This window comes from Lipotes vexillifer, unplaced genomic scaffold (assembly GCF_000442215.2).
Source record: "Lipotes vexillifer unplaced genomic scaffold, Lipotes_vexillifer_v1.1 scaffold1347, whole genome shotgun sequence".
Classification (NCBI taxonomy): Eukaryota; Metazoa; Chordata; class Mammalia; order Artiodactyla; family Lipotidae; genus Lipotes; species Lipotes vexillifer.
Genome location: NW_006796201.1, coordinates 66756 through 90133, shown reverse-complemented (window position 1 = coordinate 90133; position 23378 = coordinate 66756). Strand labels below are relative to the sequence as shown.

At 40.8% G+C, this 23378-nt stretch overlaps 1 protein-coding gene across 1 annotated transcript in view; it reads right to left on the bottom strand.

Moving 5' to 3' along the window:
- Positions 1-1376: 1376 nt before the first annotated feature.
- The window catches only part of RSPRY1 (ring finger and SPRY domain containing 1), a 54439-nt gene continuing 32437 nt past the window's right edge, over positions 1377-23378 (bottom strand). Inside the window, exons 8-15 of the mRNA XM_007468282.1 lie at positions 23170-23301; positions 21922-22037; positions 20836-20979; positions 15998-16109; positions 11159-11261; positions 10652-10804; positions 7026-7130; positions 1377-2939 (exon numbers count right to left, since the gene is read on the bottom strand). Coding sequence (XP_007468344.1) covers positions 2843-2939; positions 7026-7130; positions 10652-10804; positions 11159-11261; positions 15998-16109; positions 20836-20979; positions 21922-22037; positions 23170-23301 — 962 coding nt within the window. The 3' untranslated portion in view covers positions 1377-2842. The remainder of the gene's footprint in view (positions 2940-7025; positions 7131-10651; positions 10805-11158; positions 11262-15997; positions 16110-20835; positions 20980-21921; positions 22038-23169; positions 23302-23378) is intronic.

Below are 23378 nucleotides of genomic sequence, written 5' to 3'. Positions count from 1 at the left end.
GAAATTCATGCAAAAGGCATTTTCTGCTAATGAAATTGTTTTGGTTTCTGTGATTGAATCATCATTCCCTGGCATTCTGCAAATGGCACCATGACTTTATCCTGCTCTATCAATATCATTCAAAAAACACAGCAATTATTAAAATCTTTTTGGCTGGAACCCCGGGGTCATTTCCCCAATGACTCATTGCAGAAATTACTACAAATTGCCTATTTTTCCATCTACTTTTTTCTCTCTCCACTGAATTTACAGACCACTTTTACTTCTCTGCTGGACTACTTAAAAGTCTCCCTACTGGTCATATTATTTCCATTTTTTGCTTGTTCTCTATACTGCCCCCCTTCCAACCCCACTCCAATTCCATTCTCCAAATAGAAGCCAGAGCCATCTTTTAAACTTATTTATCAAAGCATACTTACATTCTTAAACTCCTTTGTTTTCTATTGCACTTAGGATAAAATACAAAATCCTGAACATGGCCTTCAAGAGCAGTTCCCTGACCTCTCCAACCTTGGAGCATGCTTTTCTACCCACTCAGTTCCTATCTTACTAGTTCAAGGGACTTCCATCTGATCCTGGGGCCTACTGAGCTCCTTTCCTCCTTAGTTAAGGCCTGTGCCTATAATGTGTTCACCTAGCTACCCAGTCCTAGAAGCCTGTCCTCAGTCTCTCTGCCTGGCTATATCCCTAGGTTCTACTTCCTCCTTTAAGTTTTTTTTTTGTAATGGATTTATGATTTCTTTTTATTTATTTATTTTTGATTAATTTATTTTTGGCTGTATTGGGTCTTCGTTGCTGCGCACAGGCTTTCTCTAGTTGCAGCGAGCGGGGGCTACTCTTCGTTGCGGTGCGCGGGCTTCTCATTGTGGTGGCCTCTCTTGTTGTGGCGCACGGGCTTAGTTGCTCAGTGGTATGTGGAATCTTCCCGGACCAGGGCTCGAACCCGTGTTCCCTGCACTGGCAGCCAGATTCTTAACCACTGTGACACCAGGGAAGTCCCTCCTCTAAGTTTTTACTAATATTACTCCTTCAGTGAGTTTTCTCCCTTTCCCCTCATCTAAATTAGGTTCCCCTTGTTCTTTCTCAAAGGCACGCTATTTTCTTTCAGGGCACCAAAAATTTATTACAATAAGGAAAAATATAGTTTTCTCCCCACTACCAGATATCAGCTCCACAGACAGATCTGTTTTGTATACCATATAGGTGCAGTGCCCAGAACATATTAGGTGTCCAATAAACATTTGCTGGATGAATAAGTGATTAACCTTGTTTCTTAATTCTAATACTTGATTCTGTCCTACCCCGGAAAGTATAAACCTGAGAGTATAATATCTTGGAACCTTAGCAGCAGGCACCAATGAAAGTTGTGAAATCTTAGTCAAAAAAGGCAACAAATGTTTTATTTCTTCAATGCAAATTACTGTATTCACCACAAGCTAAAGAAGAGAACATATATATATATATATATATATTTATATATATATATATATTTATATATATTTTTTAATTTACGGAAGACTAAAGACATGGAAAAAATCCAGCACCCCAACAAGTACGGCCAGGAAGGAAATCAGCTCTGTAATAGGACAATTTAATGAACCACAAATAAGAAAGGGTGGGAAAGGAAGAAAAAAATGTGCATTGAACTTAAGACACTGTAAAACTCAGAAGACATATTTACTATTCAAGTATAAACTCAGTAAGGACTTGGCATAAATTGAAAGGCAGCTGCTGAGGTACACCATTATAAAATAAGTTCTATGAATTTACAATTCTACCTTCCAATTTTCTGGGAGAAAAAACCAAACTCTTGAAGGTCTTCACCAGAGACCCTGAGAGGGAATAACACTTTGGATGAAGACATAGTCAACAATCCATGATTGAATTTACTATTCAAAAACATGTATTTATTTTAAACAATAGGAATACGTGCTCTCAGACTGACCTCTAAGAGTTTTTGAGACTACTGGTTCAAGAGTTGCAAAGTATATTACTTCCAAAAACAATACTGATTAAAAAAAATTTTTTTAAACAAAAAACAGAGAGACCTCATTTGATGGTAGCTTAAAAATACCCTAAATACCAAATTTTCTCCAATCTAACATTGCGATTAATTTAAGAATTCCTCCTGCATTGTTAAAACATTTTTTCCTCACAAAATGTGGGTACTGAAATTGGATAAAAACACCATGAATGTGAAAATACCACCAATTTTCTGCAGTTAAAAAAAACTAGAATGTTCTTTGGAATCACTGAAATATCAAAAATTTGGGTTTTTTCCTACAGTCTGTGCACCTTCTTTCAGGCCCTCCATGTTGCTTGTAGTATTGACCTGTGTGTTTCTAGTTTCATAGCTTCAAGTCTTGCAATATCCATGCTTAACACACCGGTGGCTCTCTGACCAATGGGAAGTTATGCTTAACCCAGAAACGCTGTCATTTACTTCTCCATAATGACTTTTGCCCCAAATAAAAACTTTAGAATATGAGACAAAACATCCTGTGTTAAACAATCAAATGAACCCAACCTGGAGAAATCCGGTGTGGTTTCAGCACTCAGGAGGGCATTGTCTCCTATTGTTTCTCATGGAAGTACCGCAGGCCTAGCTGTTAGCATTCAGCTTTCCTTGGTCTTAAAAGGAATTTCTCAGGGCTGGCAAGTTGGGTTAGATTCTAGGAGAATTTTGTCTTTGACAAACTATCGTTTTTTAGCATAAAATCTGGCCATGGCTATAAGTTTCAATGTGCGTACAACTGATTTGAGAATTTTTTTTTCTTTGTTTTTCTTTTCAACATTGGCTGGAATTGAGTAGAAGTAAGTCCATGATGCCTCTTCACGTGTGTCATGAAATATGAGAAATCTGTCTGACTCTAGACACTATTTCTTTACGACACAATGGGCAGGTCTCCAGTTGCAAGGCACAATCCATGCACAGGTCACTGAGGAGAAAGACATAAATGCCAGTTAGGTCAGTGCTTCAAAAGGTCAGACTGACGATCTGCTGACTCCACCTAAAATGTTAACAAGCATGTTAACTGAAAGGGTAATAATCGCACATGGCTAAAACAAAAAGTAAATATATAAACAGCAAGTCTCTCTTCCATTTCTGATCCTCAATCTTCCTCTTCTGAGGAATCAGTTAAAAGTTCATGTGCATTCTTCCAGAAAGTCTATATGTACATAGCCTATACATACAGATGTGTATATGTAGGTAGAGATACAATGCTATTTTTTCCCAGACAGCTAGCCATCTATCCTAATATCATTTGCTGAATAGTCCTTCTCTCACCACAGATTTGACATAATGCCTTTATCATATGTTAAATTTTTCTTTGTAATCAGTTCTATTTCTGGGCTTCTGTTCCATTGTTGTGTCATTCTTTTCATATACTGGGGCAAAACTATTAACCTTTCTTTAAGTATAGTTGATTTACATTATTGTATTAGTTTCAGGCATACAACATAGTGATTAAAATTTTTTATAAATTATACTCCAATTAAAGCTAGGGACTTCCCTGGTGGTCCAGTGGTTAAGAATCTGCCTTCCAGTGCAAGGGGTGCAGGTTTGATCCCTGGTCGGGGAACTAAGATCCCACACGCCGTGGGGCAACTAAGCCCTAGCGCCGCAACTACTGAGCCCGCTCCCCACAACTAGAGAGCCCCCGTGCACTGCAACCACTGAGCCCTCACACTCTGGAGCCCGCACGCCACAACTAGAGAGAAGCTTGCGCACCACAACGAAAGATCCTGCATGCATCAATTAAGACCGGATACAGCCAAAAATAAATAAATAAATATATTAAAAAAAAAAGATATTGGCTATCGTCCCTGTGCTGGACAATATAACCTCGTAGCTTATTTATTTTATACATAGTAGTTTGTACCTCTTAATCCCCTGCCCCTATCTAGCCCCCGCCCTCTTCCCACTGGTAACTGCTAGTTTGTTCTCTGTAAGTCTGTTTCTGTTTTGTTATATTCACTCGTTTGTTTTATTTTAGATTCCACATATAAGTGATAACATACAGTATTTGTCTTTCTTTGTCTGATTTATTTCACTAAGCATAATACCTTCCAGGTCCATCCATGTTGTTACAAATTTAACATTTATTTTAATATATTTTAAGATGTGGTGGGTAGGGTTGGTCCTCTCCATAACTCTTCTTTTTCAGAATTTTCTTGCCTTAGTATCATAAACTTTTAAGTTAGCGTTTCTATTTCCAGAAAGAAAAAAAAAACCCGAAAACCCATGTTGTCCTTTTTTTTTTTTTTTTTTTCAGTACGCGGGCCTCTCACTGTTGTGGCCTCTCCCATTGCGGAGCACAGGCTCCGGACGTGCAGGCTCAGCGGCCACGGCTCATGGGCCCAGCCGCTCCGCGGCATGTGGGATCTTCCCAGACCGAGGCACGAACCTGTGTCCCCTGCATTGGCAGGCAGACTCTCAACCATTGTGCCACCAGGGAAGCCCCATGTTGTCCTTTTTATATGGACCAAATTAAACTTAGAGTTTAGGGAAAACTCTCACATTTACGACACTGAGAGGTCTTCCTATCCAAGACCAGATCCAGTTATTCAAGTCTTCTTTACATTCCTTGGTAGTTTAAAAGTTTTCTTCAGATAGGCACCATATATTTCTTGGAATGTATTCTTAAGCTTTTTTTTGGTCTATTGTAAAAGGGGCCTTCAAATATTTGTTCTAATTAGTTGTTATTTATATATAGAAAGCTATTGTTTTAAGTTACTTTTTGTAACCAGCTAGCTTATTCAATTGTCACAATGATTCTAATAGGCTTTTAGTCAATTCTCCTGATATCTATGTAATCTATTATCTCCAGATGATGATTTTGCTCTTTTTTCCAGTTTTAATCCCTTTTCTCTTTCTTGTCTAACTGTTTTAGTTTATACAATGCAAGTCACAGTGCTGATAGCAGGCATCCTTGTCTTGTCTCCAGCATCTCTTGCAATGCTTCCAGTGTGACACCATTAAAAAGATGCTAGTGTTCGGCTGAGATATATACATCTTTTATATTGCTAAGGAAGTATCCACCCATTCTTATTTTATACTATTCTATTCCCTACATCCACTTCTGTTTTGCAGTATTCCATCCATTTGGAATGGATACTGAATTTTAACAAATACCTTTTCAGCATTTTTGGAGAAAGTGTTAATTCTTTGCTCCACTGTCCCTTGGCCTATTTGGGAAATTATATGAATTGATTTCCTATATTGTACTAACCTTGCATTCCTGAAATAAGCCCCCTTGGTTGTGTTGCTGGGTCCTATTTGGTAATAATTTATTTAGGATTTTTAGGTTTATATTCTTAAGTTTTCTTTCCTTTTTTTTTTAAGATTTTTTTTGATGTGGACCATTTTTAAAGTCTTTATTGGATCTGTTACAATATTGCTTCTGTCTTACATTTTGGTTTTTTGGCCGTGAGGCATGTGGGATCTTAGCTTCCGGACCAGGGATCGAACCCGCACCCCCTACATTGGAAGACAAAGTCTTAACCACTGGACCACGAGGGAAGTCCCACATAAGTTTTCTTTTTTTGTGTGTTTTGTCAGCTTTTCATATGATTATGATGCAGGCTTTGTAAAAAGAATATTGTAGTTTTCATATTATCTCTGTGGTCTGGAGAAGTTTTAATAGAATCTATCTATTCCCTGAAAGTTTGAAAGAATTCACCCATGAAACCATCTGGGCTTAGGGCTTTTAGTGGCAGAGGCAAAGGTAGCTTTGATAATCATCTCAATTTCTTCTACGGTAACAGGAATGCTTAGATTTTCAGTCTCTTCTAGGGGTTGGCTCATGTCATTCCATTTAGCCAGATTTCTCTTCTTAACCTCTACCTTTCTAAAACTGTTGTTGTTGCTGTTGAAAGTGGAGCTAAATTTTCTTATAATTCTTTTATTTCCTCTTCCAACTCTGTTTTGGATATATCTAGTAAGGAGACTGTGGTCATACTTAAGATACCTGGTTCTAAGTTTTTAGATTTCAGCCCTCTTTCATGAGGCCTTATTGTGCACAAAACCACCAAGAAGGGCCAGAAAGCTCAGAGATGAATAAGCCCAGATCCTCAGGCGCTCTGGGCTAGAGAGTTGATACAGAGGAATAATCACAGCTGGAGTCACTGTGCCTTTCTTTCAGAAGAGAGACTGGTATAGCTAGTGGTGAAATGAGATAAACTCACTGCATGTATGTCCCTTACCAGACGATTAGATAACAACCCATTTCATAAGATGGCAAATGTACAGAGGCAGAGTCAGGGGCTCAGGCTGAGTCAGACCTGGGGGAGACAAACTGGGGTCCATCACTCCAGGCTCTGGCCCCATAGGCGACCTGCTAGCTAAAGCTATGTCAAGAATAAGAGCAAGGCAGGGTATGGGATGTGATGAATTACAGGGAGCTGGCCTGGAACATCAGCATAGGTATTGCTCATATACAATCAGCACACAAGCCCGGGCTAGGCCAAGGCCAGCACACTGCCCAACTCCTCTTCCCCTTTCTAACCTTAGTTGGGATGGCCTTTTTAGGGACTGTCTTACTTGCTGCTCTTGCTGATGTTTTAGACACTCTGTTCTATAGGATCCAGGCTGCCCTTGTCTCATACAACTGAAATTTGGTTAGATGGCAGGGAGGTGCTGCCATCTCAATGCTTAGGAGGGTGAATAATAAGTAAATGAGAAGGCTCTAAAACTAAAAGGGATTTCCCAAGAGGCTCATAATTAGCATTAAACCTTTTACATTTTGTGAATAAAAACTGTTTAAACTATAGTGTTGAGTAAATTAAATAAAACAAAAACAGGCCTTCCATATCAAGCAGCTTCTTCTATTTCAGGTACTTTCTGGAAGACAGCCATGTACTACTTGGCAAACTCTAATTCCTCATTCAGCCCACTTTGGATATTATAAACCTTGATGAACAGCTATGGAACTGGTAACACTGTAAAATGCAATTCAGGAACAGGATGAAACTTTGTCTAATATAATGTACAAAAGAGGAAATGACCAAACAAACCCTCTTACCTGTGTCCACATGGCTTCAATTGTGTGTCTGCTACCTCATCGCAACACAGGGAGCAGCAGTTTTCCCGGATACTAACTTGCTTCAACAGAGCAAGACGCCTGTGCCTGAGTAGAAAACACAGTTTGAAACTCATTTTGTCAGCAAATAAATGGGGCCTGTTAGCAGTGATGCATACGAAGTGCCTTGAAAATGCTCTGTACATGTGAGTCTACCACGTATTCCCTAAGCTTTGTTCAGTAAAGTTTTCACACAAGACATCTCATTTCAATCTTTCAATGATTTTCTAAAATAGAGAATGAAGGAGGCATGGTCATTCCCATTTTACAAAGATAAGGGCAGGAAATGATTTGCATAAGGTCACAGACAAGGAAATGATTTGTATGGGTCAGACACAGTAAACAGATTCAGGAATCAAATTTAAGTCTTTTGGTTCTAAGTCCAGTGCTTTTTTTATTTTACCAGCAAATTAAAAAAAAAAAATTCTGTTTATCTATCTATCATCTATCTATCTATCTTGTCTATCTCGGCTGTGCCGGGTCTTAGTTTTGGCACTCGGGATTCTTGGTTACAGCATGCATGCAGGATCTAGTTCCCTGACCAGGGATCGAACCCAGGCACCCTGCATTGGGAGTGCGGAGTCTTACCCACTGGACCACCAGGGAAGTCCCTACCAGCAAATTTTAACGTTTTAAGTCGCACACTCTAAGAGTTTGAGGAAACGCATAGTGCATTTCCAAAGAAAAATGCACACACACAATTTTCAAGGTGTTTATGATAGCTCATCATAGTTACCCTGGAAGTCCAGACACCTCGGGTTAGAACCCTCGCATTATACTTTCACTCAGCTTGGAATGGAAAAGCAGACATGCAGAGCTGCTCTGCTGAAGGTACAGCCTGATGGATGGCCAAGAGAAACAGGAAACAGTCGTTCAATTCACATAAGGCCTTATTATGTGCCAGGCACTGTTCCAAGCTTTGGAGATTCAGCAGTGAAGAGGCCTAAAAAAATATCCCTGCCTTCAGAAAGTTTACACTCCAGTGGGGGGAAAACAGACAATAAATCAGATTAAAAAGTAAGATATGCAGAATTTTAAATGCTAATGAGTAGTGTGAAGAAAAATAAAGCAGGGAGAAGAATAAGGAGTGTGTATGTGAGAGGCAGGGAGTTATAATTTTAAATACGGCAGCTAGGGAACATTTCACTAAGATGACATTTAAGTGAAGACATGAAGGGAGTGAGAGAGTGAGCCTTGTGGGCATCTTGGAGAGAAATTGTGATTTATGATAAAAAATATATTTTGTTTACATCTGCATTCCTGGCACAGATTCCTAAAACCCTCGATGATTCATAAGTTAAGAGAGCTAGAAAGGTCTTTTGTTCTGTTAATGAGGCGGCTTTTAAAAAGCCCCTAGGTACCTAAGGATGGGACTGGGAACCAACCAGATGATTAGAAGGTTGGAACTTTTCAGTTTCCTCCTCTCTCCTCTGCCCCACCTCCTGGGATGGGAAGTGGGCTGGAGACTGAGTTCGATCATCAAAGGCCAATGATTTAATGAACCAGCCCTGTGTCATGAAGCCTCCCTACCAACCCAAAAGGACAAGGTTCAAAGAGTTTCAGGGCTGGTGAACAAGTGAGAGGCAGGGAGATTGGCATGCACAGATAGCCTGTTCCTGAGTTATATACTATTATAATAAACCGGTAACCTAGTAAGAAGTAAACTGCTTTCCTGAGTTCTGTGGTGGTAGCTCTAGCAAATTAATCAAACCCAAGCAGGAGGTCATGGGAGCCTCCAATTTACAGCCACTTGGTCATAACCTGGACTTGTGACTGGCATCTAAAGTGGGAGAAAAGGGCAGCCTTTGCAGGACTGAGCCCTTCACCAGTGGGATCTGATGCTATCTCCAGGTAGACAGTGTCAGAATCAAGTTAACTGCTCAGTTGTACTGGAAAACACACATCAGAACATTCTAGTAGCAGGAAGCATTGCAACAGCAGAACATTCTAGTGCAAAGGCCCTGGGGCTACAATAGTAGACCTGGTATCTTTCAGGAGCAGCAAGGAGGCCAGGACGGCTGAAAGAGCAGGAGCATATGGGAGAGGGTCGGAGGTCAGAGAAGTAATGGAGGAGAGGAGGGGACAAATCGTATAGAGTCTGCTAGGATTTAAGCTTTTACCTTAAGTGAGAGGAAGCCACTAGAGTCTTTTCAGCACAGAAGTGCATGATCTGATTTATGTTGTAACAAAAACATTCTGGAGGCTGTGCTGATTAGACCAAAGGGGGTTAAGGCAGGAACAGGGAGACTACAGTTTAAGGGCAGGGCAAGAACAATCCAGGTGGAAAACGATGGAGGCTTCAACCATGGTGGTAGCAGGGAGAGGGACAAGAAGCAGTTGGATTGGGGATATATTCTGAAGGCACAGCCCACAGGATTTGCTGAGGGATCTGTCATGGAAATGGCAGAAAGTCATACCCTGCCTTGTCAAGGATACTCTAGGATTACGGCCAGGGACTGGAATGACAACGGAGCTATTAACAGAGATGAGGGAAAACTGTAAGAGAAGCAGGTGGTCATGAGTGGATGACTTCTGTAGCTGAGAGGTGGGTACATGGTGCTTTATTGTACTATTCTTTTTTTCTTTTGTGTGTATCTGAAGTTTTCCATAATAAAAAGTTTAAGAAGAAAAAAAAAAGAATGAATAGAAGAAGAGATAGAGAGGATTTACAAAATGCCAGATAGAAACAGGACCATGATCTCCTACCCTGAAGTCAGAAAAGAATACTATTCCTATGAGTAAAAAAGGACACCTTCGCATTAAGGAGGCCACTCAGTCTCCAACAACTCCTGTCTTGGTGTCACTGTCACAAAAAACAAAGTCTAGTGTATTATAGGACTGCCCGAGCTTGTAACTCTGCTGTTCTTATTCAAGGCAGGCTGCACTTTGGGCGCAAAAGTGATGTGGTACCAAGAGAAGCTGCCCATAAAAGAAGACTTTCCAACTGTTGGCGCCTATTGCCATCTGACTTTTGGAAAGTTTAATTCTGCAGGGGTGGTTAACTAAATGCTGAAGCACTTTTAACCAAGGCCAGCCTCCAGGGGAACTCTTAGATGGATTGATTGTACCTTTCAGGGCGTGTGTGTGAGAAGGCAGACTTGTTTATGGGCCGCATCCAAGAAGACAGGCTACATAAACAAAATGATGGGGTATGACAGATGAGAAAGGTGTTACTTCGCACTTTCACTAAGAGGAATCTGAAGTTCAGAATCCCTGTCAGGCACCAAGACAAGGTGAAAGGAAGTTCTAAGAATGAATTTCAGATCTCTGAGCTGGGATACAAGTGGCCCTTCTGTTCCTGGGATATTATAGAGGCTCTGCCACTGCAGGGCTGTCATCACTGTGTGACATTTTCTAGTTCATCTGGAAACTGCTGACTGAGCCACTCTCAAGCCTTGGGACAGAGTCCAAGGTGAAATACAGTGCAGAAGGGCTCGTTACAAACCTGCATTTTGAGCCAGAACAGGAGCTAGGATTACATTATGTTACAGATATACCTTTAAGACCATAAAGGCCCAACACTGGCTATGCCGTGGCCAATGTGGTCTCTTTGACTGCAGATTCCTTACCTAGGCAAAATGATTTTCTCTTCAGCTGTTAGGAAGGCGTAGTCATTAAAAGTACTAAATTTCACAGATGGTGGATATTTGAATGGTTTTGCTCCAAAATTGAACTCACATTGTTGATATGACATGAAACTAGCTGCAGCAAAAAATCCAGATCTACAAATAAAAATGAACAGAGGTCAAGAGAATTCATAAAAACAAAGTAAAGCTCATACACAAAGTGGTGTTCAGAAAATGGGAATAAGTCATACCCGAGCAGAAAGAAGGGTGACATTCTGTTTATTAACCTAGACAGGACTGTGAACCAGAGAACATCCTGCTCTTACTTTCCTATATCAAACTCTGGGAGGGTTTTAGGTAAGATCAAATGGGTCTCCAATTACTTGAAATACAGTGATTTCTCATCACAACTGACTACATAAACGGACAAAGTTTTTTTGTTTTTTTTTTTCTGGAGAAAAGTACATTCCATGCATCTGCTCAAATTTTTGACTGAGAGAAGGTACTTACACAGTAGATGAAAAGACTTGCTTCTCAGGAGGCAGCTGGTTGCCATTTAAAAAGAAAATCATTTGCTTTTCATTCAAATCTAACAGAAATCCTACTGTGTCTCCTAGAGGATAAAGTGAAACACTGTTAGGATATGGAGATGCTGCTGTCTCAGGGTTTTAATGTCACTGTATTAAGTCTGTTTTTATAGCCCTGTACTCAACATATTCATCGTTTTTGCTTCTTCTGAAACTGATCTGACCCATTTACATCAATATTTGGATGTACTATTAAGAGGAAAATGCTGCCAATTAATCTATGAAAAGTCATCAATTGTAAGATGCATCCCAATTTCAAAGATGTGAAAATGTGGGCAAAATGTGCATTTTAGGATCAGTAAAATATGGTAAGATCAAAATCATGAACTTTTTTGCCTCTCTGGTGAGAGTTAAAACTCTCTGAAAGGGAAGTCCCTGGCAGTCCAGTGGTTAGGACTTTGTGCTTTCACTGTCGAGGGCAAGGGTTCAATCCCTGGTCTGGGAACTAAGATCCTGCAAGCTGTGAGGCACAGCCAAAAAAAACAAAACAAAACTGTCTGACATAACAACTGCCCCCAAACATGTTTTTTTTTTTTTAAAGCATTCATATTCACTCATAAAGTTTTTGCATTTTTTTTTTTTTGCGGTACGTGGGCCTCTCATGGCTGTGGCCTCTCCCGCTGCGGAGCACAGGCTCCAGACGCACAGTCCCAGCAGCCATGGCTCATGGGTCCAGCCGCTCCGTGGCATGTAGGATCCTCCCGGACCACGGCACAAACCTGTGTGCCCTGCATCAGCAGGCGGACTCTCAACCACTGCGCCACCAGGGAAGCCCAAGTTTTTGCTTTTTAAAATGTCAAAGGGACTTCCCTGGTGGAGCAGTGGTTAAGAATCTGTCTGCCAACGCAGGGGATACGGGTTCGATCCCTGGTTTGGGAAGAGCCCACGTGCCGCAACTACTGAAGCCTGTGCGCCTAGAGCCTTTGCTCTGCAACAGGGAAGCCATCGCAATGACAAGTGCACGCACCACAATGAAGAGCAGCCCCCGCTCACCGCAACTAGAGAAAGCCTGAACACAGCAAAAAAGACCCAATGCAGCCAAAAATAAATAAATAAAAAATAAATTTATAAAAATAAATAAATAAATAAATATTCAAAGATAAATACATGAAATTATAAAGTGATGACAAGAAAAACTGACCCTCAGTGGTACTGGAGGAAAATCTGGCAATATATGGCAAAAGCCTTGAAATTCTGTATACCCTTTGCCAGAGAAGATTCACTTCTAAGGATTTATCCTGAGAAAATTCAGAATGGTTTATAATTTTTTTATAATAATAATTTTAAAAGGCAAAAATGTAACTTCCAACCTTGAGGCATTGATTAATATAGTACTATTATATAATGGAATATTGAAAAGCCATTAAAAACAATGTTATTTAATAACCTGGAAAGCTGTTCAAGGCATAGTAAGTGTAACAAAAATAAACTCAAAATGGATTAAAGACCTAAATGTAATGCCAGATACTATAAAATTCTTAGGGGAAAACATAGGCAGAACACTTTTTCATATAAATCGCAGCAAGATCTTTTTTGATCCACCTCCTAGAGTAATGAAAATAAAAACAAAAAAATGGGACCTAATTAAACTTAAAAGCTCTTGCACAGCAAAGGAAACCAAAAACAAAATGAAAAGACAACCCTCAGAATGGGAGAAAATATTTGCAAACAAAGCAACCAACAAGGGATTAATCTCTGAAATATACAAACAGCTCATGCAGCTCAATATCAAAAAAACAAAACAACCCAATTAAAAAATGGGTGGAAGATCTAAATAGACATTTCTCCAAAGAAGACACACATATGGCTAAAAAGCACATGAAAAGATGCTTTGGGCTTCCCTGGTGGTGCAGTGGTTAAGGATCCACCTGCCGATGCAGGGGACACGGGTTCATGTCCCGGTCCGGGAGGATCCCACATGCCGCGGAGCATGCTCAACATCACTAATTATTAGAGAAATGCAAATCAAAACTACAATGAAGAACTCACACCAGTTAGAATGGCCATCATCAAAAAATATACAAACAATAAATGTTGGAGTGGGTGGGGAGAAAAGGGAATCTTCCTACACTTTTGGTGGGAATGTAAATTGGTACAGGCACTATGAAGAACAGTATGGAGGTTCCTTAAAAAACTAAAAATATAGCTACCATATGATCCAGCAATCCCACTCCTGGGCATATATCAGGAGAAAACCATAATTTGAGAAGATACATGCATCCCAATGTTCACTGCAGCTCTATTTACAACAGTCAGGACATGGAAACAACCTAAATGTCCATCAACAGAGGAATGGATAAAAAAGATGTGGTGCATATATACAATGTAATATTACTCAGCCATAAAAAAGAATGAAATAATGCCATTTGCAGCAACATGGATGGACCTAGAGATTGTCATACTGAGTGATGTAAGTCAGACAGAGAAAGACAAATATCACACGATATCGCTTATATGTGGAGCCTAAAGTAAGGGTACAAATGAACTTATCTACAAAACAGAAATAGAGTTATAGATGTAGATAACAGACTTATGGTTACCAGGGGGTAAGGGGGGGAGGGACAAATTGGGAGATTGGGATTGACACATACACACTACTATATATAAAACAGATAACTAATAAGGACCTACTGTATAGCACAGGGAACTCTACTCAGTACTCTCTAATGGCCTATATGGGAAAAGAATCTAAAAGAGAGTGGATATATGTATATGTATAACTGATTTGCTTTGCTGTACATCTGAAACTAATACAACATTGTAAATCAACTATACTCCAATAAAAATTAAAAAAAATTTTTCAAGGTAAGTTAATAAAAAACTACATATCTATATATACACACCAGATTGTGTTTTAAAGAAATCTCTGGATGGAGGAATTACATGAGATTTTGGTTTCATTTTGCTTTTTACCCCTATTTTCCAAATTTTATAATAAACTTAAGAAATCTTTTAAAAAATCACTTAAAAAACAAACAAGACAGTCTTTGCAGACAGTACCTCTTTTTTTTTTTTTTTTTTTTTTTGCGGTACGCGGGCGTCTCACTGTGGTGGCCTCTCCCATTGCGGAGCACAGGCTCCGGACACGCAGGCTCAGCGGCCATGGTTCACGGGCCCAGCCGCTCCGCGGCATGTGGGATCTTCCCGGACCGGAGCACGAACCCGTGTCCCCTGCATTGGCAAGTGGACTCTCAACCACTGCGCCACCAGGGAAGCCTAGTACCTCTATCTTATGCTTTGTTAAATGAAGAAATGTTGGGACTTCCCTGGTGGCGCAGTGGTTAAGGATCCACCTGCCAATGCAGGAGACATGGGTTCAAGCTCTGGTCAGGGAAGATCCCACATGCTGCAGAGCAACTAAACCAGTGTGCCACAACTACTGAGTCTGCGGTCTAGAGCCCGCGAGCCACAACTACTGAGCCCACGTGCCACAACTACTGAAGCCCATGTGCTTAGAGCCCGTGCTCCGCAACAAGAGGAGCCACCACAATGAGAAGGCTGCGCACCGCAACGAAGAGCAGCCCCCGCTCACCGCAACTAGAAAAAGCCCGTGCGCAGCAACGAAGACCCAACGCAGACAAAAATAAATAAATAAATTTATAATGACAACAAAAAAATATCAGAAAAGTATTTAAAAAAAAAATGAAGAAGTGTTATGTTCCTTTAACCTGCAAACCCTTAAAATGAGGGCTTATGTGGGCTTTGCAGGTTTTTCCTTTCCACACTATTAGTTAATTAAGAGAAGCTGTCCCCTCACAGCAAGGGTCAAATTCCTGCTCTCTTAGCATGCCTGAAAATTCAGTTTACATCTATAATGCTGATTGTGGCAGGAAACAGAGAGAGGGCAGCTTGGAGAAGAAGCTGGGCTATATCCCCCATCTAGCTCCAATGCTGGGAATAAAATTTTTCCGGAGGTTCCATCCCCTACCATATGACTCTATATCTTCAGAACGAGGCAGTGCACCAGGAGGCCCCTTGAGAATACTACCCTCTGGTGCAGTGGTGCTGAAGCAGGGAAGCCCTGTTTTCACTGTATTTAGTTGGGGGTAAACACTCACCTTAAATTTTTTGGTATAAGTGTTTAACAAATCAACTGTGGCTCTAACTATGCTGTTTGAATCTTTCATTAATAAATGTTTTCATGGGTCTAGGGCATTGGATATTGCAAAGCAGTTGGAAAAAAAAACTGAATGGGGCAAAAAAGATCATGCTGTTGGTAAGATATATTCTTGCTAAAATCCTAGAGCCTTGATTGAGAGTCCTGGCCCTGCAGCATCCTGAGCCTGATGTCTGGAGAAATGAGGCTGGGCAGAAGTGTTTGAGGCTAACAGTACTCAAGTCATCTTTAAAAGCTGCCCTAGAGAGCCCCAGAATGTGTCCACTGAATAGTGCCAATTCTCTGAAAATAACCTTATTTTATTGGCATTACAATTTCAGTGTCCTCAATATCTGCACGGCTGCTTTGATTTAAGACATATACCCAGAGAGGAAACTAGAATTCATATTAATCTTAAGATGATCATTTTCCCACTAAATTAAGAATTTTATACTCTGAAATGTTTTGCTAAAGGAAGGGTTCCATCAGAGGTGAATATCAGGAGAGTATGGTTCACATCTATGGTAGGGGATACAAAAGCTAATATCCCTTTTCACATTTATTCCTTTTCCATTAAAAGATTTTAAAGCCTAACATAATAAATGCCTCATCATAACCAGATGTCTTAACCTAATTAATAAATTCATGATGGAGAGGAATGAATACCTTCTTTCCAGCAGGGGTGCTGGTGAGGCTTACTTCTGGCGTTGTACCAAATCAGCTGCCGGCAGCCATCGTATGCACAGGAGTATTCGTCGTCCCCAATGCCGTAGCCTTCCTAGAGGGAGAGAGGGCCCAGAAGATTAGCAAGGCTCTGCCTGCTGTGTTCCATTAACCTGGTGGCTAGAATTCTAAGCTTTTTGGATGAAGGGTGAGAGCCTACAGTTCTTGGAAGATACCAAAATTCTGACACAGAGTCAGAATAGAGTGTGACTTCACCAACAAATTTTTCCCAAGTTGCACGTCTGTTAGTTCATTTAATTCTCATGAACCACCTTGAGGCTGGTGGTATTATATTCCATCTTAAGAGGAAATAAGGCTCAGAGAAGGCAACCAGCTTGCCCAAGGACATGTTACTAAAAAAGTCAAGTTTGGACCCTGGAATTTTCTGATTCCAAGGCTGGTGTGAGCAAACACCTTTCTTTCATGTAGTACACTTCAAAACACCCACATGCTCAGAGATTTCAAAACTGGAAACAACAGAAGGTTATAGTGGGTAATCAGCTAATAGGTATTCTGAGATATTTAAACATCACACAGGTCCTTGGCAGCTTCTTTTATTAGTTACTGCCTTTTAATTATTTCACAATTATTTTATTGTTAACATAAAAGGGGAGGTGGGATCTTAAGAAATTATTTTGAGCACTTATAAGAAGAAAATAGAAAATACAGAGGAAACATGCAGATCAGACAACTGCTATCTTTAAGGCTCAATGCTGAAAGACTATAGTGGAGAAAGGCATTGAAAATGTGGGCTGAATCCAAGTAAGATCTCAGATCCTGGTGATGGTCTGCTTATTCTATGCGACAATGCAGTGAGGAGATAGATTGGAAAAAGGGCTCGAAGATGCTCCTTGACTACTCGGACCACAACATACTGAATTCAGATGAGTGTTCTCCAAAGTGAGGCTTCTGAATTAGCTTCTGAATGCACTATTCAGACTACTCAAGAGTTAAATGAACTTGCATAAGTTCTCAGCGTAAGGCCGAGAAGATATTTACCAGTCTATTAGAAAAAACACCTTGCTATTCCTTTCAAAGCCTGAGCAAATAAGTAAAAACTTACTTTTTATTTGTGGAGTGTTGGGGCATAGGCAAAAGGCAAGCAATTCTTTTCTATCTTTCCTTTCTAATGTCCTAGGAAGTCCTCCACTGAACACTTGAAAGAAATTCCTAGAAGATTCCTAGCCACCAAGAATTGGTTAAGAGCAGACTTTACCATGCAATGTCTTCTATGCCTGGATGAATTTCACAGTAAAGTGGCATTTGGAGACAGAGGGGGAACTCTAATCATTTTAACCACAGATCAACTTCTATAGGCTAAGAAGTAAGTGCCTCTGCTAAGCAGAGATACACTTTAAAAAGCCCTTTGAGCTCACATACCAAAGAGCAGTCCAGATGTACTACACCCTCTTTCAACGTGAAAACATTCCCAGTGGAACTATAACTATGGTCTCCATCAGCTGAGGCAGACAAATGAGAGAACAGTGTAGCTAGCTTGGTACTTGGGGTGATTATTTTGATCTGTATGTTCTGGTCACGTATACTTTAGTAATGGCAACATTAATAAAAACAAACAACAAAAAAGCATTTATCCATAGTTTGTTGTTTAGGGAATATATTGACTCCTTCCCTATGTGGTGGACACCATACTTTCTTCTGCTGTCCAGTATCCCTACCACTTCCTGCTATGGAGAACGTAATGAAGATACAATGTCCTGCCTCCTGCTCTGGAGATGGAGGGGTAAGATGTGACCTTGGCCAACTGGACCCTCCCATCAGACACCTAGTGTCTGTGACCCCACATGGAGGAATGGTTAGGACCTTTGTGGCAGCAGTGTTGGCATCCTGGTCCCTAAAACACTGGCTGTTGTACTTCCTGTGCCTTGGCCTCTGACGCTGCCTTGGAGCCTGTCTGGTTCTCAAACCCCTCAATAGTCTGGGAGCCCCCAGTAGGCTTCCAAGTCATTCTTTTTCTGTTTAAGATAGCAGAGTCATTTTCTCCATGGCAAGAGGCTTCAACAGGGAAAGAAGCACGGGCTGCCTTGACCAGGGTTTGAATTCTTTGCCAGCAGTTGGAGGCTAGGTGACTTTGGGCAAGTTTCTAAATTAATTTCTTTGAACTGCATTCTCATCTCTAAATGGGAGAATAATACCTTCCCAAACTCTCAAAAAGATTAGAGATGAGTATGTGAAAGACCTGTCACATGGTAGATGCTCATGAAAAGGCAAAAGATATTTTAGATAAGTCAAAATGCACCCTTGGAGACTTGCTCCTCCCAAACCCCCATAAATATATACAAGATAACTATTCTCTAAGTGACCTGAACAAGAACTATCCTTTAGCTTCTCAGATTAATGATCTATGTCCAAGCCCAACACTTTGACCATCTTTTCAAAACCGAAGCCCAAGCAGTAGGAGTTAAAATAAGTCTATGAACAGACTTCAAAGTTTTAGAAACTGCGTGTATTCTAGGAATGACTTATTCCATAAAACCACACCCTATCTGTACAGGCAAAAGGATTCAGAATCACCAGAACAATGTCCATATGAAGCAAAGTTGTAAGTATGGCAACATCATTAAAATCCTACAATTGGGGAAAGATACATCAGACTTCACCAATTTCTAACCAACCAGTACTTGAATCAGGGAAAAATGTTTCATTTCTGTTTTTTAAAGAAAGAAATTAAGTCTATCAAGCAATCTGGAGGGTAGGAAGATAGTATGTTAAGCCTCTTAACTTGAGAAGCCAAAGTTTTTGCAACTATATGGCAGAAATTAGTTTCACCCATCAGATAAAATGATCCAGCTTCATTGGCCACTAAAAAAAAACAATCTGCAACATTCAGTCTCAAATATACTACACTCAGACCTGTAGTGTGCTGCCAAATTAGGAGAGGCACATTTTATATCGAAGCTTTCTCCCGAGAGGATTCCACATTTCTTCTAGTTCCCAAACAAATCTTTACTTCCAAATGAGACTAGCTACTTCTCTGAGACTCTCCCCATTTTCAAATGCAAAGAACACAACTATTGTAGAATAGGAAGGGGACTGAATTCTAGTCCTAGTTTCTTTCTGTCCCAGTCTTAGTCTCAGTTTTCTCATCTGTGAAATGGAAACTGTGACAGTAAAAACTGTTGTGGGAATCGGATGATAGGCTCTAAAATGAAGGTCCTCTGGAAATTAAGATTTTTTTTAAGTCCTAAAAAATCATCTGGAGGACATCATTTGGGGCAGGCTGTCAGTGTAACTGATACTGTCTTCTTTAAATTAGTGCCCAAGTTGGGCACTAAAAGACTAACTGGCATTGTTCTCCAGACCCACTTACTTCTGACTACATGGTGTCACAAAAAAGCCCCATTCTTCCAGGTTTTAATTAAGGCCTATAGGACTAGGAGGCACTGCATCAGGGAAGGCTTCCAACAAAGCAATGGCAGACTGGGGTCCAGTTTTCCATCCTGGACAAAAATCCAGACCTGACCTCTCCCTGGGCCCTCTTCCTCCAATTTGTCTCTTTCTAGCAAGGAGTTTAGTAAAATGCCATGAACAATTCCAGGATGCTGTACAGCCTTGTTGAAAGGGCACTTTAGAAACTAGCTGTATGGCAGGCAAGTTTAGTTTGATTTTGTTGGATCACTTCTAAAACCCATCCCAGGACCTTACATATGGGATGGGAGGCTATTAACATAAAAAAAAAATCTAAGGCACTTTTCCCAGCTCAAAGGGTAAAAATCATATGTCCACAAAATATTCCTTATCAAAAATGGATTAATTCCAAACAGCTTATAATATGACTATGAGATGAAAGCCGATTGGGTTGGGCATTAGAAGGGTATAAAGTGACAAGAAATTAACATTTGTAGGAAAGCGAAGAACCCCAACCCCTTACACCCAGGTAGAGGCAGCCCAATTCTGCTTCCTCTAGTGGACTTAATTTTCCCTTATAAATTACAGCTTTGTATAGCAAAAGATAAATACTGAATATTGAAAACAAATATGCCTACTAATTACAAGGTAAAAGTAAAGTAAGAGGAGTCAAGACAACATTTAGTATTTTATGAAAGGAATAGAATTCCTACAAAGTTCCTAAAACTTAAACGCAAGGTAAAAACCATCACTGGACCCAATATAAAAACTGAGCCAAACATGTGGCTGGGGCTGGAGCAGAGCCTAAAAAGAAAAAGAGGGGCTTCCCTGGTGGCACAGTGGTCAAGAATCCGCCTGCCAGTGCAGGGGACACGGGTTCGAGCCCTGGTCCAGGAAGATCCCACATGCCGCAGAGCAACTAAGCACCACAGCTACTGAGCCTGCGCTCTAGAGCCTGTGAGCCACAACTATTGAAGCCTGTGAGCCACAACTACTGAGGCCCACACGCCTAGAGCCTGTGCTCCACAGCAAGAGGAGCCACCCCAACGAAGAGAAGTGCCCCCCCGCTGCAACTAGAGAAAAGCCCACGCGCAGCAACAAAGACCCAATGCAGCCAAAAACAAAATAAATTAATTAATTTTTTAAAAAAAGAGGAAAAAGAGCACATCTAAACTCTGGGTGGAAGATTAACATGAACTTAAAACTTGAGGGGAAAAAAACAGCTGACGGGCAATTTCACCTGTGTTTTCCTATTTCTAAATCAGTTTAGAAAACCACTGTTAGGGATTTGGCACCATGTGATTCAGCCCAAGGAACGATTATTGTGCAAAACTATCTGAAAAATGAGTATCTGCCACCCACTCGCCAAAAAAACTGCTGCTGCTCTCATCCACACAGGTCTCTAAGGTACTCACATGATTGAGAAATTTGCTGTCTCGTGTGGCCCAGCCGATCTGCATGACACCAGAAGTGACCACTGTTACTTCGTAGTACCACACCCCAGCATCCACACAAAAGGTGCAGCGCACACTTTCAAAAGAAGAGGCATCACAGCGAGCCTGGCAAAATCAAAGAGCATGGCAGTCCACCATCAATGCCTGAAGACCACCAGAGATAACCAACTGCTCAGAAGGTAGAATCTATTCTTCCTCATTAAAGCTCCTGGTGGACTACTGTCTTCTTCCCTGTGCATTCTCAGTGACAGAAAGTACAAAACCGAAGGAAGGACACTCTATTTTATAGTTTAATTTCCAGGGAGGTCCAGATTGAAAGGATTGGAAGACCTCAAAGTAAGAATTAGTGAAGGCTACTGGCTTCATTTTTAAGTACTTACAGAGCTTTGCTCTTATAGTAGAATCTTTTCCAAATGCATAAACATTGCCTTAACCTGTACTTGTTAGGGAGGGAGATGACGGAGAGAAGGATACTGAAGTGTATTAGATGGAGTACCTAAAAATAATCTAAACCAGAAAACTACGTAAAGCATTTGGCAAGATGTAAGATCAAAGAACCTATTTGCAGCCATTCTTCAATGGCTCTTTAATCTTGACATGTCTAGTGCCTAACGGTACCTTCCTGTATATAAGCGGCTCTTTCATTAACCTTCACCCCCAAATCAGCAACATTTTCAACATAAAGGGAGAAGGTAAAGCTCTAGACTGAATACAATGGTTATGCAGGGATTTAAAAAAGGAAGGGCCTCTTTTAGAAACACTAGTCTTTGTACCTTTAACTGCATAAAATGGCAGAGATGAAAATCAGACATATTTAAACCAGTCAATAAACATTATAGCATGCACTGTATGTATAGGACCACGTTAGATATGAAAGAGTAAATAATACCCCAAACACACTCTCTCCTACCACTTCTACCTCTAAACACTCTTTGCGTATGTAGAAAATTTCCATCTATTTTGCAAGGATTGCTTTTGTTCAGAACCAGGGCAGGAAAATGAGGACAAGATTTTCTCCCCAGAATGGTCTGTCTATGGAAGCTTTACCTCCAAGCCATGAGGCGAGATCTTCAGGTACTCGCTGACATCGTTGCTATTTAGCATGGCCTTAATGCTATTCAAGTCCACTTTCTCATAGGTCAGCTGCCTACCTTCTTTTAAAACTGCAAAAGAAAAAGTGGGCACATTTCTAAGGCAGGCTGCTGTGGAGAAAAAAGCTACTGTCATCGCTAGTTGCCATTCTACTTAAGAAGTGGAGGTGCTCATAAATGGCAGAATTGGTAGACTAATAACCTTAACTTTGCTGCTACACTGCCATATGAAGATTAATTAAGCAAATGCTAGTAAAGGCAGCACTGCTAGGTTTATATTTCTGTTCCCTATAGTCATTATTTTGCATGCAGCAAAATCCAAATGGTACTTTTTCAGAATTATTCTTTAACTGGCACTACACAGGCTGGGCACTGAGCTACTCCCCATAATGCTGCAGTCGGAGCAGAGGGGTCACATGTCCAACCATGCTTTAGCACAGTGCTACCTGTGGGAGGGGGAGTGAGGATAGAGCAGTAATATAGTTTTAGTTCTTGCAGCTCTTGGAGGAGAAAAAGAAAAGTTGGGAGTAACTCTCACAGTATAGGTAAGACATGACTTGAGTTTTGAAGAGCAAAGTTGGGACAAAGAGAAGAGTAAGGAGGGAATTCCAAGTGAGGGGAACATGCCAAGGGGTAGGAATGATTGGGAACTGCTTGTAGGACAGTGAGAAGAGTTTGTGTTGGAAAGAGTTGATTAGACAGTGGCATCTGATTAATGGCCTGGATGCAGGAGGAAACAGAGGACCAGTAAAAGTTTTTTTTTTTTTTTTTTTTTCTTGCGTTAGGCGGGCCTCTCTCACTGTCGTGGCCTCTCCCATTTGCGGAGCACAGGCTCCGGACGCGCAGGCCCAGCGGCCATGGCTCACGGGCCCAGCCGCTCCGCAGCATGTGGGATCCTCCCGAAACGGGGCACGAACCCGCGTCTCCTGCATCGGCAGGCGGACTCTCAAGCACTGCGCCACCAGGGAAGCCCCAGTAAAAGTTTTTGAACAGGAGAGTGCTGCAATTAGAAGCATTCCATCTAATAGCCTGAAGAGTCCCTACACTCTTTACTTTACTGCTAGAACATAGCCAACCCACCAGTAGAGGACCTTATATGGAAAAACTCACACTCGCTGTCACAAAATAAAGACCTGTGATCCTATTTAAGAAGTGGATTTGGAAATGAAAACAGGCATTTTAATAAAGGACAACTCCTACTTACAGAGATTGTCTAAGCTCCACTGGGCACAGAAACCAACTTGACGTTTCAGATAATCAGGATCATCAGCCCAGGACTCTAATGTGACGAGCCGGTCACTAATACTGGATTCAGATATAGTCAATTTATTTTCACCTGTTGGGAAGACATAAACCTTAAATTAACCATGAAAGAGTAGGATGATTTGCTGGGTAGATTAATGGAGGGAAAGA